A 17,778-nucleotide genomic window follows, 5' to 3' on the forward strand; every position below is an offset into this window, starting at 1 on the left:
ACCTCCAGACACCAGGAAAATACAAATAAGGGTGTGACCCCAATTCCACTGTGAATGCAACAGCCAACACAAAACAACTCTCAAAAGTGTCCTTTTGAGATTATGGTGTCATGAGGGGTTAAGTAGAACTGTGAGCAATTAATGTAAATCAGCTTCTGTCACATCAGGCTCCTGTACCTGCAGTGCCTAAAAAGTAAAAAACACTCTTAACAGAAAATTTCAGAATTACTCACCTCCCCAAAGCCGCCTTTCCCCAGTACCCTGTACTGCCTAAACGTGTTTTTTGTTACTGGTTGCCTGGAAGAAAAGGAAATAAATAAATAACCCCCCCCACCACACTATGTTTAATGCACTCTCTGTGATTTATTTATTTCAGAGCATACTTTTGAAAAGCAAAATAGATAAATATTATATAATCCCATTATTTAAAGGTAATCGTATAATATAATATAATATATAATTACATAATTACATTACTTCAATACTATGTATGGCTTGAACTTTTCAATTCCAACATATTAAGCTGTAATAAAATACAACACATTAGTGAGTCATCAGTATAATTTCTGCTAGCATCTTAGGACCAAGGAGGATTCTGAATCTCCACTACACAGCCTTGGCCTTTGTTAAGCAAGGAGGAAGCCTGAGATCTTCCAGTGAGATATTAATTCCCATGACATATAGGGTGGGCTAACTCATTGCTTTGCTTAGCCAGCAAGATGAGAAAAAGAGATCCAAAACTCAAACCACTAGAAAATACTTCTGTTGTGTCAAACCAGCCATGAAACTCATATGAATCAAAGGCAGAAACAATCCTAGGAGAGATGGATTTGTGTGACATTTGCAGGCTGGGAGAGCAGGAAGACAAGATCCAAGCCAGTCCATTCCCTCTTGGGCTACCTGCTTCCTGGGGGAGCATCATGGGCAAGAAGGGATCAAAAGCAAAATTCAGGTTAAATAAGTCTGTCCTGGAGGGCAGAGTGCTCCCCATCACTTGACATGATCCCTACACAACCTCCCAGGCTTCCCACAAAATCTCCTCTACCAGAACGGCTCCAACTCTACACCAAACTTTTACTTTGCTCCTGTAAAAGTTTTTTAACACGGGTTTTTTAACAGGTTCAGCGGGATCCCATTTTGTTTCCAGCCCCAAGGTTTTACAAGGATGCCAGCAGTGGATATGAGCACTCCTGCTCTCCTGGCTCCCCTCTGGCGGGCAGCCAGCCTGCAGAGGGAGCACAGTAACGTGGCTGTTCCCACCACAGGGGTGATGAGGTTGGTGACGATGAAGAATAAATGCTGAAGCGAATCCTTTCATTAACACCCATTATTGTTTTCCAAAGTAGCGGAAGAATAGTATGCAGACAGTAAAAAACTAGAAGAGGAAAAGATGTTATTTTCAGTATTCTGTGAGGCTGTTGCAAATGCTTTTGGGGTTAAAAGCAACAATTAGGAGTGATAGCTACATGTTCAGCAATGTCCCTGGAATTAATGGACTCTGTGACTGCTCCTTTAGAGCAGATCACTCCATGCTACTAACATCTCTTTGCTAATCCTAAAAACAATTCTCCCAGCTTCTTAAGCCAGGCATATCCAATAGCTTGTCACACTTGTTGGGGGAATGGAAAAAAAAATCCTCAAAGCATTGCAGAAAATTCCTTATCCCTAATGTGAAAACAGATAGGAAATAGCCTGGCTAGAGATGAATCACCCAATGTTTTTTTAATTGAAATGGAAGAGTAAATGCTGGGCTCAGTAAAGATGGCATGTGGAGCACGTCTTGGCATGAAATGGCTCTTCCCTCTGCCCACCCCTCATGAGCAGCAGCTTTGTAGCTTTCCAGGGAGAGGAACTGGCACAGCTCCTTTGATCTGGAGGCGTCCTGCTGACACACACCGCTCATGGATCCGGCCCTGGCTCATCCGCCGTAATTAATGCCATTTGTGGAAAATGGGGCTTCTCCCAGCTCAAGGTCACTGTCACCCAGCAGTGACCGTCTGCTGCAGCACTCCCTGACAAGGGAAAGGCACAAGCCCTTTCCTTGCAAATTAATACCCACTAAGGCTGCCTGGTTATTAAATGTGCTCAGGAATGTCCAGCCAATAAATACAGTGAGACGATCTATATGCCACATTTTTCCTCTCTTTAGAGTGATTTAATAACAGTGACAACTGGTCCAGACAAAAAGTCACCACATTCAGAGGGCAGCTAAACAGAAAGACAGCTGAAGTTGCTGAATGTACATTAATCATACCTAATATGTTTAATGTACCTAAGCCCATTAAATGGTCCAACACTTGAGCTGTAGAAGCAAACATTATCTCAACTGTGAGATATTGAGAATATTCGACAGACTTTGCATGGAAAGTAAAAATAAACATTTTTATTTATTTTTATTTAAAAAAAAAAAAGTGACACTCACCTTTCCAACCACTTCCACTGGAGAAACCTGTCGAAGTACATGCTGTTTAGGTACTCTTGGAATGGTTCCCCACTGAGATGGTCAAGGACAGATCTATCTCAGATGAAAAGGATATATAAGCATTTTATAATCCTGAACTTTGAGCAAAAGAGAAATAAAACAAGAGGAGAAAAGTCCAGAGTTCTTGTACGGTAGGATTATGCTATTTCTACTTTATTTTTCACTTTATTTTGTACTTTATTTTGCTCACTGGTTCAACATAGAAACAAAGTGATGTGCTTGATGTATTTCATAACAGGAGGCCTCATACAAGCTGAATACTGGTGATGCTTGCTGAAAATTTTCAGGGCAAATCCCAGTGGCTTTAATGGACTTTGACAGAGGTTGTTAGCCACCATACAGTGAATGTCTTTGCTTCTGTTAGTAAACTGAAACAACATCCTCAGGAACTGAGCTCCTAAACTTTGAGGGATGTTTACATCTGGATAGAAAATTTCTGGCTGAAGCCCATTTCTGTCAAAGGGAGATCATCTGAGACATCATTTTGAGCAAAAATATCAGTTTCAATTCCTGCTATATAGAAGAATTAGTACATGTGACTAAACTGAAAGGGGATTTCCTAACAGCTATGTGCTTTGTAGAGAAAAACAGAGGAAAGAAAAGTCTGAACAGGGATGTGGATTTGCTTCTGGATCAAGAAAAGAATTTTAGGGCTCACGCAGTGGATGGAGCCTTTTGCATAATGGAAGGAATAAAGGAATAAAAAGGTCAGTTTGCAAACGTGAGAAGAAAGTCTACTGCTTGTGGCAGGCAGCAAACAGCCAGAGAGCATCAGGCATCCCATCAGAAAGGCCAAAGGCTTGGAACTAAGAAAACATGGGCTGAGCTGGGAGTTGTCTGAAATTAAGGTGATCATGTTGTTTAGCAACTACTGGTGATGGTTCTTGCTTTGCTTACTGCATCCACCTCTGCTGGCAGCATTGGCAGGACACAAGCTGGGTTTGGGTGAAAAGTGCCCAAAGAAATGAGCATTTCTGTCTGGGTGTATACAGACACATTTGTGTCCATGTCTAAGGGCATACAGACACATTTCCAGATCCTGCTGGAAGGAGGAAATCCTCTCTGAATGACTGCTCTAGTCTGGGGATGGATAGTCTACGTCTTGCCCTGGGGCAGTTCTCTGAGCAAACAAGTCACCATGAGTAATGTGTCTCCTCAGTTCAGTTCCTCCCCGTTCACGAGCTAGTATTTTTGGAATTTCTCAGCTGTTACAATATTATTATTTTTTTTAATGCTTGCGCCACCAATTTGGAGAAGGCAGGTAATTGCACATGTACAGTGTGCACAAGTCAAATCGTTGCTGTCTTCATTAGTTTTGACTGGACACAGATCATAAGAGTTTCCCTTAATGGATTAAAGATTACAAAATAAAATCAAAAGTAAGTCTTAATTTATTTTAACAAATGTCCAAATTCAACATCAGAATTTTAGGTGATGTTGGAGGAGGGCAGGAGCAGACAGTCAAAATATTAAAGCTAAAAGCAGAAGTTACATACACGCACTTTTCTTACAGACTGATTTTTTTCTATGAAGATGTGAATAGAACTCATCCCATCCCTGCTCCTCCAGGACAGCAGGCTTCACATCTGTATGTGTACCTCCCTTTTCTGGTGTGACTGTGAACCCTTACAAAATTAATATCATTCAGCACCAGTAAATACCAACAGCAGTTTTAAAAAACTTCCTTTTGACCTCATTTTAGTCTGTGTGAAATGATCAGCATATTTATTAACAAGGTCCCAAACCTGGCTCATTCCTGGGTTTCAGCTGGGATGAAGGAAGGAGCCTGCATTAAGTGGTGCCCAGTGCTCGCCCTTTCCATTCAGTTAATTAAAAGCTGCACGTATTTTAAAAGAACAATAGCTGCCTTTCAGCAGTTGTTTGCTTTTTATTTCCCCTCTTTGGCAACAACAAAGTGCATTTTAGAGGGAACTGTCAGCTTTCAGACCGATTTGAGAGCTGGAAACAGGCACCAGGGGGGTTTGTGTGGAGCACAGCTCTGCCTTTGTCACTGGGACTGGCACCCACAACTGGTGCGAGCCACAGAGCATCTCTACAGGACACCAGGCCCATGCAAGGAGACTGCCTGTGCTACAAGGGAAGGCCAGAAATAACCCACAGCTCCTACCAACGCAAAGAATAACTGGAACCAGAAAAGGTCAATGAAATGAGTCAAAACAATGAATGACAGCGGAGCAAATTTTACAAATCCCCATTACATCACCCAGGGAAAACAAACCGCGCTCAGCCAGAAACCACACGGGCCCGCGTGCCATGGTCCCTCCTTTTCATGTTTTTATTGGTTTATGATCTCCTGGCGTGGATGCACTCGGGGCAGGGTTTGCAAAGGCAGATTGCATACCTGGAGCTTTAGCACATAATGGCACAAATCGCTGCAGAAACTGATAAGCCTTTTCCCAGACAAAGGGGGAAATAATGCACGTTGGTTTGAGCGCCACAGGCAGACAGAAAGCATTAAAAAAGCTCCGTTCTCCTGGTGAAGATTTTCTGGAAAAGCCATGCGGAGCAAGTTTGCACATTCCTCTGTCTAAATGGACTGTATAGCCACTTAATTTTTATTCACTTTGAAACAGAGATGTTTTCTTTGGATCCATTATCATTGTAGCTCTTTTCACACAGCATGAAATCCACGGCTGGTTTACTTGGCTGGAACACTCTGTCAAATACCTGAAACAGTAAGTGCCTGTGTGTATGGCATATAATGGCATGGAAATATTTATTATATTTTTGTTCAGATGAAGTGACTTCACCGCTTGTCAGCTCTGCCTCAAGGACTGTGAGCAAAGATACCTGCCTCAGGTTCAGGCTGAAACGTCTCTACTGCCAAATTCCTCACAAGCTGCTGGCTGCAGCCCTGGCATCTTTGGGTGTCGTGTTATACTTACTTTGTACAGGGAGAGAACAGCTCCTTGCAGGGGCTGTTTTCGAGTTTCTCCTCTGTCTGCTGGATAAGTTCTTGACTGACTTCGGGAACATAGGCTGGAGACTGGGGAGAGAAGAGAGGGGCACATTAACTCTCCACGAGGTGCAGATTCTGCTCTCCTAATGTGTGAGAGGCACATTCATTATTTATGCCCCTGAGCTGCTTCCATTCAATTCCAGCGGTTGTGTAAAAGCAAAGGAGCTTTACGTCAAAGAGCAGTAAAATAGGATACCGTGGCAACTCGCTCCACATTCCACTCTATCCTCACATTGCTTTTCTGCCTTCTCCGGTACTTTCACCTCCTTGCCCAGCCTCATGAATATGCAGGACCCACTCCTTGCCAATTCTTTGAACTGCTCCCTTGCATCCCATGAAAAATGTGCTGGCCTGAACTGTGTGCAGCCCATTTTATTAAACAAAAGAGAATTTGCCCAGTATTTTCACTTCATGGGTGATTCATTGTGCTGCCTGAAAAATCAATTTTTTTTCCTGTTTTTTTCTTCTTTTTTTTTTTTTTTTCTTTTTTCACCAGCAAAGCAAAACAAGAGCAGAGCATTGGTACCTATTGATATAGATCTATATCTATCTATATATTAAAAAGATGTTCACAAAAGTATCTGGACACCTTAGTTCATCTTTAGACAAAAATAATTCAGCAGCTTTAAAATAATAATTTCAGAAAGGAACTTTGCCAACCAACCACATACACTCTTTTCATTCTCTCCTCCCTTAGAGAGAATGTACATTCAACCCTGCAAACCTTACCAAAGAGAGGTCTCTTGCAATATGCCTTGATGGTTAACCAGTTTAGGACTTTTGGGACTAATTATCTAAAAAGACAGTTTTTTAGGCAGTCCACATTCTTACACATTGACTGCATCCTGTAGTTATATTACAAAGTGTATATTTGTGTGTGTGTGCACCTATTTAAAGGCATTTCTCCCATGTACATGAAAGTCCCTTTATATAACCAACTGGATTTGGGTATTTTCAATAAACTCAGCCATAGATGGTAAAATCCTCTTCCCTTGCAGAAGCCTTAATGCTCAGTAAGGTCCCCCATCCATGCCCACAACCACCAGATGTGCTGAGTGGGTGGGGCACAGAGCATCATCCCTCATTCCTGGCCAGATGTTCTCATTAACTCACCCCTAGTCAGAGATATCTTGGCAAGCACTGAAATGCATTGCAGGCAGAGTTCAAAAACACTGGGAATGAGGACAGGGGAAGGGGCAGAGGTGGAGCCACAGAAAATCTCCAGCATGTTGAAAGCTGAATTAAGTCTTTTATCTTTTCCTTCCCACTGCTGAAATGTGAATATGATCCTGGTTGTGACATGAAAAAGTAAGTTTGTTCCACTTGAATGTTTTTAAATAGGAACATGGTTTACAGAACTGTCTGTGCACGCTGTGCAATGCACTCTCACTGCTCAGCCTTGACAGACAAGCTGCAGAGCGTGCTGGGGACACCTCTGACCTCACTGAAATGTTTCCTCATTTCCTCAATACATTCCTCCATTTCCTCAGCAAAAGATATCTAGGGAACACCCACTTTTAATCACAGACAGAGTAGATTGCTAATAATTAAAGAGTCTCACGGTTTCTTGAGAGGTAGATCAGCCCCTCATGTTAACATCTAAAAGGCAGAGACTGAGACAAAGCCGGTTTTTCTCAGCTTGATTGACCACTGAGGTAACTATACATGCCCACAACAAAATCTAAGTCCCAGTTTTAGTTCAAGAGAGTAAGTAGAGGCAAGAGGGAAGCAATGAAAGAACTACACAAAAACCTCCTGTTTTCCAGTCCTAGAGCACTGAAACTACTGGGGAAAAGACAGGGAAGCAGATTAAACCAAAGGTTTTTAAAGCAATATTCAGATATGAATAAAAGCCTAATGATTTCAGCTGATTTTGGCTACAAACCAGAAGAATGAATACCTTTAATTTACAATTTATGCACTCAGTGGATACACATTTGCACACACATATTCGCTGGTAGCCCAGAGCTGGTAGGTGGCTGTGTGAATCCAGTGGTCCAAGCCCTGGGTCAAGATGATAATCTCTCTGATTTACAGGGAACAGAAACACCCATGAACTCCACAGTTTTGGGGCTGCTGTGGACCAGGAGTGTTTTTGATGTGAATGGAGCAGCACTTCAGTAAAATCCATTCCAGGGCCTCTAACTGAAGTTACTACTGACTACATCTGGAACTTGTTCTGCTTTTAGAGGTCAAAACAGGAATCCAAAAGCTAAGTACTAAACTGCATAATTAGTCATTTAGACCAAGTGACCTGATTCTTACTCAGGCCAGGCAATTTCATCTCCCATTGGGAATTCATTTCCCAGTGGAAGGTAAACTGCCTTAAGGTTAGTGTTGAAGATCATGCCCATGACACATTACTGGAGCACTAATTCCATCAAACTTTGTCTGAGATCAAAGTACATTTTAAAAAATAAATTATAAGCATCAGCTAACTCTTATTCATAAAGAGGAAATTAAATTATTGTAGTGAAAGGGGGAAAGAATGAGCAAACGAAATAGTAAGTAAGACAATGTGGGAAGTATTTAAAAATGACACAAACTGTGATTCCTCTCTCCAAGTTTGTGGGAGATACAGTCACCACTTGGTTTTTCAAAACCACTCATTGCTGACCTCTGAGTCTTTACTTCCTCTGCATAAACTTGAGCAAGGTAACAATATCAAGGTAGGCAAAGACAGGAATTCACTGAAACCCCATGCCTGGACTAAAGCCTTAGAGTGCAGTGAAAACACTTCTCCAGACCACTCAATTTCCTATAACAAGGAATAGAGGATTTTTTTTTTTTCCCCAAAAGCTGATCATTTCCAAAGCTTCTGTAGACCCAGCAAAACATTTTGTGCCATTCTACAGCCCTTCACAGAGTTCAGGGCACCACATGCCTGGGAAGAACATACCCAACCCTTCCCAACTCTGCCTACAGCTCCAGGGAGCCTTTGTATGATCCTTCCTGAGAATATCCTTGAGACTTCCCAGTTCCCACTGCTCCCATTAAACAGCCATGGCTGCCACTTTCCCTGAGTGAATATTGTGCATACCCACAGCCTTCAGAAGTTCAAACAAAACCAGAAACAATTACAACCCAAAACCCAACCCACCAACCTACTTTTGCTCCCCTGGAGAACCATTAGGTAGCACAGGTTATGCGTGCAAGGAAGCCTTTGGATCCCAAGAGTGAAAGCTTCCAAAGGTAACACTCTGGCCATTTACAGATGAAAAAGTTGCTTCTTCCCTGGAGAGGTGCAGAAGATTTCTGCAGCCACAATGAAACGGTTATTAACACCATTCTCCTGCTGCACTATGGGCAATGGCTGTAAAAGCAAATTTGGCTTTTACAAGGGAACAGAGACACCTTTTCCAACATATTAAATGTCCTGTGGTAGCTAGGAGAGCCATACACCGTGATTAAAACCATTACATCTGAGCTTGTGACAAAGAATATTCTGCTAACTCTTCAGAAGCACCTGCAGAAACCAGTTACACTTTCTTGCATTCAAAATGAAACACTGGGGAGTTACAAGTATAGTTCCATATTTCCCCTAATGGCTATTCTGTTTCCTGAAGGCAAAGAAAGAGATTCTTAATCTCACTTACAATAATGTAATCAGAAATTATGACAGTCAAACTAACTGATTAACACTAGGGTAAAGCTGATGGAACTGAAAGCAGATTCATGGCAGCACAAGATGTACTGAAGTTGATCCTACAACAAAAATTTCTCTCATCACATTATCCTTATTGATCAGATATTTTAATAATAGTCAAAAAGTCCACACTACTTTTACCAGTTTTTAACCAAAATCTACCTCCTGTACCTTCTCTTGTCAGGCCAGAAACTGGAAACCTCTCTACAAATATTTTGCTGGCATAGCAATAGCTCTGTTTTATGATACTCTCCCATTTAATTTTTAAGAAAAGAATGCAACTAGGAATTGTGTTAGTGGTTATTTGAGAAACAAGAAATGGATATTCAGTTACTTCTGAGTGCCATTATCCCACCCTGAGAAAAGTCTCCACTTTTAAATTTTTTTTATCTGTCTTTAGAAAAGAGTTCCTCTCAGATGCTCTCCCCTTTCCGTTAATGGCATGAGAACAGCTGATATGCCTCACACTTGCTCAGGGTTAGTTGTGTTCATGCCCACAAAAAGTCTGGATGTCAGCAGGGCCCTGTCCAGCAACAGTGTCTGGTGCTGCCCATGGCCTGGCACCCCACTGAAGTACTGAAAATTCTGATTCAGATCAGATGAGAGCTTCCAGGCTCTGTGACTCCCCATCATCTGTTATTTTGAATGTCATGTTGCATCGCTGCACTTTAAAACGTGGCCTCTCCTTTTCTGACAGCTCTGTAAGTTTTGCTACAGGCTATTTCACCCAGATCTCCAAGACCCAATCTTTGCTGAGTTCACTGAACAGGACAGCCACCAAAAACACCTCTCTAAGTCATCTCTGTGTGTTTGCCACGCGACTCACAGCATCTCTCAGTGCTTCCCCTGCGACTGCGTGGGGGACATCCGACCTTTTATTGATCTATCAGCAAATCAAACTCTTTATCAAACAAGCTGAAGTGCTGGCAGTACCAAGGGAGGCATTCTCTTTTACTTTTTTCAACAGACGTGTTATTTGTTCTACCTTTTCTTATGAGATAAGAAACATTCCCAAACATTTACTGTGCATGACCTCGGTCAAGACGTGGAGCGCTACAGGCGTCGCCTCCACGCCTGTGCGAGTGAAAGCAGCCAGCCTGCAAGCAGAGATTGGCACTTTGAAGGAACAGAAGCATTTTGCTGGCAGCCCAGCAGCTGGGGCTCACACTTGTGGAACTGGGGCGAGGTGGGAAGCAGGTGTCCCCAGTTATTCCCACACAACACAAACCTGCGTGGGCAGAGCTGGCTCGCTGTGTGCAACGCCGGTGTTTCCATGGGAAAAGTGCCCAAATGACAAAGTGGACTGAGAGGGGTGTCTTGAGGATCCAGCTAAAGACATATCCAGCTGGGGTCACCACCATTTGAGAAACCTATAGAGAGCTGACAGGAGCACCATGTGCCAGGAGTGCTGGGAAATATGCTCAGGAAAAAAAGCCCAGAGGAAAGCACTGAGGAATCTTAGAATCTGTTTAGGCTGGAAAAGCAAGGGTGAAACTTGATAAATAATATAGTCTTTTAATATAGAAATGTTTTTAATAAAAGGGCAGGGATCAATTATTCTGTGTATTCTTCTCTGCTCTGGGGGAATGATGTGAAGAAATCCACTTAATTGGATATGAAGGCTTTTTATTCTAATTTTTCACACAGGGAAGCAGAAGAGCAGGCCTATGAATATTGTGGAATCTGTTCTCAGAGGTCTGAAAGACCTCCAAGGGCACTCAGACATCTGTTGATCATCTAAATGTATTTGATCTCTGTTCAATGCAAGAGGCTCTTGAGCCCTTTCCCAATCCTTTGTACCAATGATTTTGCAAAACACTGGGCTTCATAAAGCACAGGCACATGGCACGGCCATGAGAACAGATGATGGGAGTTTGTTTGCTGAGTGCTCACCAAAGGAAACCTGTAGCTCTGAGTAACAGAATAAGAATCTTCACAAATTAACAATCCTGCTTCAAAGACTTGTCTCAATCACCACTGTCTCCTAAAAAAAATAAATGACATGGCTTGTAGATTGCTGAAGTTCAGACCAGAAAAAAGGAAAGCATCACCACTGTCTCCTAAAAAAAATAAATGACATGGCTTGTAGATCCCTGAAGTTCAGAGCAGAAAAAAGGAAAGCCCTTTGAGTTTGGCCAGACTGACTTTGTAGGATACAGAGCAGGTCCATAGTTTGAAGGTAATTCTTTATCCTTACACAATGACTTTCATCTAAGAACCTCAAAATAATAAATCTTCAGTGCAGGATTAAGTCTTCGTGAGCTAGGTGGCAATCTCACAATATTTTACAGAACAGTGCACAGGAGGTTGAGAGATGTGTTTTGCAGAAGATTTGATCATCACCTGTGACTGGAATTAAAGAAGTCTCACTGAGATAAATGAAAGCTAGAGATGCTCAGATTCCTCAAATCAGTCCAATTGTCCCTTGCAATTAGTGAATAAAGAATAGAAACCTAGAAGTACAGGCTTTCATTTCATACCAGCTCCTGCCAGTGGATGTGAGTCATCAGGGTGTCTTACAGCACAACTGTTCATCACTGCAGAAGCTATACGAACCAGAAAGATTCCACACTCTTTAGATTGAATAGACCTCATGCAAACTTCTGTCACAAACACAACTGCTTTCCTGGCAAGTTTCAGGCATGCAGATGATACTGAAACATGATGAGTTATTTTAAAAGTCACTTGCGTAAAATAAATAACGTTCAGCATATGTTATGTTTCAGGTTATGAAAACATTCCACAACAAACTGGCTTAAAACAATTAAAAACGTTTCAGTCAATGGACAAAAGTTCAAGCTGTAACTTTTCTTGAGCTGCCTCTCAAATTGTCTTCCAAGCATTTGTCTTCATGATATGTGTATTTTCAGATGTTGACAGCAATGTTCCACATATAATCTGTTTGAAAATCTCCACACACTCTTGCTACTAGTAGAGACCTCAAAACTATGACAGAAACAGGCTAAAATGAACTTTTTGTGTGAGATGATGCATGATCATGACAAGAAGAGTTCATACACAAAAACCTGGAAATTCTGGCTTTATCCAGCAGTCTAAGCTCCAGCCAGGGAAGTTCCAGCCACGCAGCCAGGGACTGACTGAGGGAAAGTGTGAAGGGACTGACAGGGGGAATCCAAAGCTCTTTTAGGTTGGAAAAGACCTTTAAGATCACTGAGTCCCATCAAGAAATTCAGAGGAGAGCAGCAGATGAGGAAATGGAATGTCTTGGTTGTATTTAGATTTTGGGAAATCAAGGCTGGGCATTCCTGGTGAGGGAAAGGATCCCAGCACTGCCACAGCACACACAGTCTCCTGATGCCTTTTGGCATTACACAAAGAAATCTTGGAACATTCTTTTGCCTTTCCCTGTGTCTGATCTTATCTATTCAGTTTGAGCTGTATGTGTGGTAAACAGCCAATTCTACATCAGGAGCAGCTGCAACACTTTAACTAATCAACTTCTGCATTTTCTTTTTACTTTTTTTTTTTCCCTGCCACAGTCATTTGGTCTGTATGAGGAGAACCAGTAAAGCAAAAGGCTTCATAATTCCAGGATATTTGCTTTGAGAGGACAGATGTAGGAACTGGCAGTGAGGTGGACGGGGAGCATGGAAGGCAGCTGTGTTATTAGCAGTAATTTATCTATTACAAGTGTGTAGACATGACACCTAAGAATGGGGGTCCACTACAGACACGTCATGGGAGCCAGAGCTTTCAAAGCAAACCAACCTCACCAGCCCTGGGAGTGGGAGCAGGGGCCAAAGACATGAAATACCTCATCCAGGATTACAGAGAGGGTCACTGGCAGAGAAAATATTGAGCCCAATCCCAATACCCAGGGCAGGATCACTTGCTGTATCTGAGTGAAGCAAATCATCAGTGCCTGTCAGCTGTGGGGTTTGTTTTGTAGCTGCAAGCTGATCTGGAGTCATGACAAATCTGTTTTCCCTCATATGCTACTAAACTATCAAAACACATGTTGACACACAGAGAAATACAATGACTGGAGACAGCAGAGCCCTCAGCAAGCAGCTGAGCATGTTCTAACCTGGAGGGGTTGTACTAATACTGCACAAAGGGCCGTGCTACCACCTCAGTTCTGGTGGCAGAGCTGGAGTAGCTTCAGGCTCCCTCACTTGCCCTGGACTCCTCGGGTTACCTCTTGTGCCTCAGCAAGCCCAGCAGAAGAAAAAGGAGAAGTTTTCTCCCTGGGTTCCCAGCATCCTTCCTCTCTGGAGCTGCAGTCTAGAGCCGTGCCCTTCCTTGGGAAAACAGCAGCCTCTGAGGTTTCCCTTCTGACAAGTGCAGAGGAAGTATATGAATTATTTTTTGGCTCTCCTGTTAGTCAGCAACAGGGCCTGCTATCTGGCTATACCTTGTTTTTCCTCCTCTCAGCAGACATTTTTGTAGCTGCTCCTTTCTAGAAGCCGCATTTCTGCTCCCGATAGTGGCAAACAAGCAACTGCCATGCAAATGGTGTGAGTCAACATGTTTCCTACATACAGCTTTTCTGTCCAAAGTGTGGTTTCCTTGGAATGTTGACTTATTTGATTCAGAGAAATCTGGGGGCATAACCACAACAGGAGTTTCGGAGCAACAAAGGAAAAGACTGCCTAGGCTCAAGAAGGAGAAAATTTTTCCTGGCTCCCATTGGTGACCAGAGCTTAAACACCCAAAGCCCCATAGAAAGTAATTTTGAAGTAACAAAATGTCCCATGAGACAAAATTTAGTTGCTTCATCATCTCCTTTTGCAAGTCCAGTGAATCAGCTGCAGACTTTATACTCTTCAATTAAACAGAAACACTCACCACAATCCCAAACCAGCTATGGGGTTTTTGGTACAGCTTATTTTAAGACTCTAAACTGGTCAGCACAGAAGATATGCTTTTGACTTCAATTAGTGAGAAATCAGGCCTCACAAGAAGTGCTTGGCAGGATATTTTCCTGAATCTTCAAACCCTAGTCCTTCCCTACCCATACTTTTAAAATGATTCTTTAGAAACATGCTTATAGAGGTTTCTTACCAAAGAAACACACTTTTCCTCCTTTCTGTAGACAACAGGTTTATTGGTGGAGGGGTGCTCATAAACCAGCCAGCTGAAATAATTTTCAATAAATTTGCTTTTAAAGCAGGAGAAGGGAAAGTTTTGTTTTGCTTGTTGTTGCCCTTTTTCTGCCTTAAAAGCATTTTGCACCCAGATTAAAGGATGGAAACAGATGAAATAACCTGTCAGCAGGATGAGGAGGGCAGCTTAAGGAACACAGAAGACAAGGTTTATATCAAGCAGGATTTTCTGTCCTCCCCACAGTGAGGCTGCTCACAATCCTTTGGAGTGTCACAGAACCACTTTTGTCAGCAGCCCTACAAGCAGCCAGATTATTTGATAAAGCTTTTTGGGAGAACAATGTATTCCCACTATTACTAGCAGCAAACATGACAGGACAATTCTGAAAGCTTCTCTTCTCAGGAAGTTTTTTTCTCTTGTCACAAGTGCTTAATAGGTTTGGATAACATCCAGTGTCCAGCCTCTTATCAGGACCTTCCTACCTTTTAACATCCTCCTGCACTGATGGATGGCCTAAACACCAGCAAGCAACCTTATGTTGCAATAGTAATAGCTTGGCTTCCTCTGGTAAACCAAATGTCATTTGTTCCATTAAAAAAAAAAAAGAAAAAAAACCAAAAAAACAACCCCTAAACAGATAAACACTCACAACCTCAACGTTACTGAATGGCTTTCTTGCAGGAAAACAAACAGATCCCTGCTTGAATTCACTCCTGAGACACAAGGCTGTAAACAGGAGTAACCCTTCCCTTGCAGGCTGAAGCCCGGTCCACACTGAGCTGATGTTTTGCCATCACTTGCAGGGTGGATTCTATCGAATTTGCCTTCATCTTTTTCCATTAGCAGGTCAAAATCCTGAGGAAACATTTGAATGAAAAAAAATAAAAATCCAAAAGAGAGTCTGGGAAGGTCTTGAAAAGAATTAGGAAACCAATTAAACAAACATCAGGCAGGAGCCAGTGGCCCACTCACAGAAAGACTGGAAACACCCAGGAAGACAAACAAAATCTCTGCTGGAAACAGGGCATTCCCACATCACCTGGATCACACAATCCATTAGCAATCATATGGTAAGAGCCATCTGCAAAGAACTGGGAGGGAAGACATTTATTGTAGGGAATGACATGCTGTTTGCAGTGGCATATTCCACTCTTCCTCACTTTTGCTTGTTGGACAAACAACATCAGTGCAAGGATAATAAACTTGCTGTTATTGTTAAACTATGCCTGATTTTTGACTCAGGTCAGAGTCTGACTTGGTTAAAAAAAATTAGCATACAAGCTAAAGCTAGGCAAGCAGGTTAACATGACTTTTTTCAGTGTTGTTGGATTACTGGGAAAAAAAATATTAAACATGAATAGCTTGAAGTGTCACTTATCCACAACTTAAGTATGCTGATTATTTCTAAATCAATTTGTAAAAAAAAAGACTTTTTAAAAAAATCTCACTTTTTACACTTATCTAGCAATATTTTACGGCAATTAAATATATTTCTTTCTGTGAAATTTAAAACCCTGTGATTCCTGGTTCCAAGTTAAAATAGCACAGTCTACCAGCTTACTGATTCTTCTAGTTGCATTATCCCAACCAAAGGTGTCAGCCTCAGGCATCTCACTGGAATTTGCCTGACCTGTTCTTGTGAGGCTCCTCAGATGCTGAAGTCTCCAGATGTTCTTCTAGAATCCTAATTTCCTATTACAAAGGAACCACGTGCCTCTACATTCTCTGTTTTGTTGGCATTGCCTGTTACTGCTTCTGAGTTTAGCACAAGGAATCCTGAGTCCAGGGAGACATTAGTTGATCCATTACACTTTTAGTTCCAGAAATCTGAAACTGAACCAACAGCAAAGTTGCAGCAAGTGGGGGAATGGATGGGCTGTGGAGGTCAGGTCTTCAAAGGACTCCTGAATTACTGAGAAATTGTGCACAGAAACCTGTGTGGATACACCACGCGAGGTAATTTAATGTATTCTGCATGACACCTAGTACGGAATTCACCTCATCACACTTTAATAACCCAAAAGCTGAGACACTCAGAGTCTCCCCAGGCTCCCTGTAGCCAGTGGGCAGAAGAGTCATCTCATCTCTCCATTCCAGATGCCTCCAAGGCTGAGTGCTGGGAATGCAAGAAGCTGGACTCACCAGAGGTCTATTTTAATGTCATTCTGTGCAAACACACAAAAGCCATCTCCTGCAGATTCCTGGATGTTTTGCAAGTCAGTGTTCCAGACAGCTGGAAAAGGCTGATTCCTTTTTTCCCATGTGAGCAAAATTTTCAGGCAGAAGAGGCTGTTTCTGGGAAAGCTGAATGGACCTGAAAGTCTTTCAGAGCTAACTGCCTTTGCCACTGGAAAATCCATACAAACCAAATACAAGTCATGAGGGGCATGCAGAGGGGATAGGGAAAAAATGACCCCCCAAAACAGGGAGGAGGAAACTATAATTAGCATATTCATTAGCCAAGGGCAGGCAAATAGAGCCTTCCTGTTGCCAGAAAATCCTGAGCAGATCTGCTCTTTGTTTGCAGAGTGCTTCTGGATGGGCTGGCTGCTCTCTGAGAGGAGCTGGGGGCCTGCCCTGCCTCACAGGCAGATGTAAGCCAGGTTCACATGTGTGGTTGACATCCATTAGTGGAATCGAGTTTCCATTTTCCAAAGGGACAAGTCAGAGTAATTCTGAAGCCAGAAGGCTTCTTCTCAATGACCAAAGCATCCCAATGCTTTTCCTGACCAAAAATGACAAACAGTTAGGAGCCATGTGCACTGGGGGGTGTAACCTCTCCAGAAGAACAGGGAAAGAGAAGCAGAGCTTCAATAGCTCTGATGAGCACAAAACCAGAGGAGTTAATGACTCCAGCCCAGGCCTTCCACCAGTCTGAGCAAAGGCACTGCAAATGCAGCCCTTCCTGAGCCTAAGGACAGGACACAGGACCACCCAAGGACCTATGCTGGGACAGCATCACCAGGACAGGCCAGGCTCCAATTTGCTTCCACAGGCTCTCCTGCAAGTTTGGCACCACTGCAGGAGACAGAAGCCCTCAGTAAGTGTTTAGTTAACTAACATTTGTATTATAAACAGTGGGTAAAGGATGAGGAAATAGGACTCGAGCAAACCGTGAGAAAAAAGCCTTTTTGCCTGAGACCACAGCAAAGGGACTCCTAATCAAGGCAACACTGTGATTTTTCAGATTCCCTACCACACTACATTACAGCCTGGCCTCAGTGACAGATAAATGTCTATTAAAATAAATCCTGACTAGAAAGCATTAATTTGAGTAACACAGTTGCTGTTCTGCCACCCAGATATTTTCCCAGAACTGAACTTGGGAAAGATGAGCTTTTTCAGAGAGCCCACTGAGAAGGTACTTTCCTGGACTCAGACACAGTGATCAGCAGAGATATTGATCGTGCTGTCTCTGCAGCAACAACAGGAATTATCCATTGATTTCTCTGGAGACTGGATTACGTATTGATTATGTGAGCTGCAAAGCAGAGAACTAAGTAATGCTATCATGTCTGGCTAAAATGGTGCTCGTAGAGTAGTGAAGTCAATAGAAAGGGGAGATGAGAAATCCATTGAGGCAAAGGGCAAAGTCCCAGGGTA

The 17,778-nt window shown here is 42.5% G+C and overlaps 1 protein-coding gene across 2 annotated transcripts in view; it reads right to left on the reverse strand.

The window, feature by feature from the left end:
- The window catches only part of GRK5 (G protein-coupled receptor kinase 5), a 148,408-nt gene that overhangs the window by 21,512 nt on the left and 109,118 nt on the right, over nucleotides 1-17,778 (reverse strand). For both annotated transcript variants that reach the window (XM_041461383.1, XM_041461385.1), the window contains exons 5-7: nucleotides 5,389-5,489; nucleotides 2,423-2,515; nucleotides 234-297 (exon numbers count right to left, since the gene is read on the reverse strand). In XM_041461383.1, the coding sequence (XP_041317317.1) occupies nucleotides 234-297; nucleotides 2,423-2,515; nucleotides 5,389-5,489 (258 nt within the window). The remainder of the gene's footprint in view (nucleotides 1-233; nucleotides 298-2,422; nucleotides 2,516-5,388; nucleotides 5,490-17,778) is intronic.

The sequence above is a fragment of the Pyrgilauda ruficollis genome, unplaced genomic scaffold (genome assembly GCF_017590135.1).
Source record: "Pyrgilauda ruficollis isolate IOZ18807 unplaced genomic scaffold, ASM1759013v1 scaffold15, whole genome shotgun sequence".
NCBI lineage: Eukaryota > Metazoa > Chordata > Aves > Passeriformes > Passeridae > Pyrgilauda > Pyrgilauda ruficollis.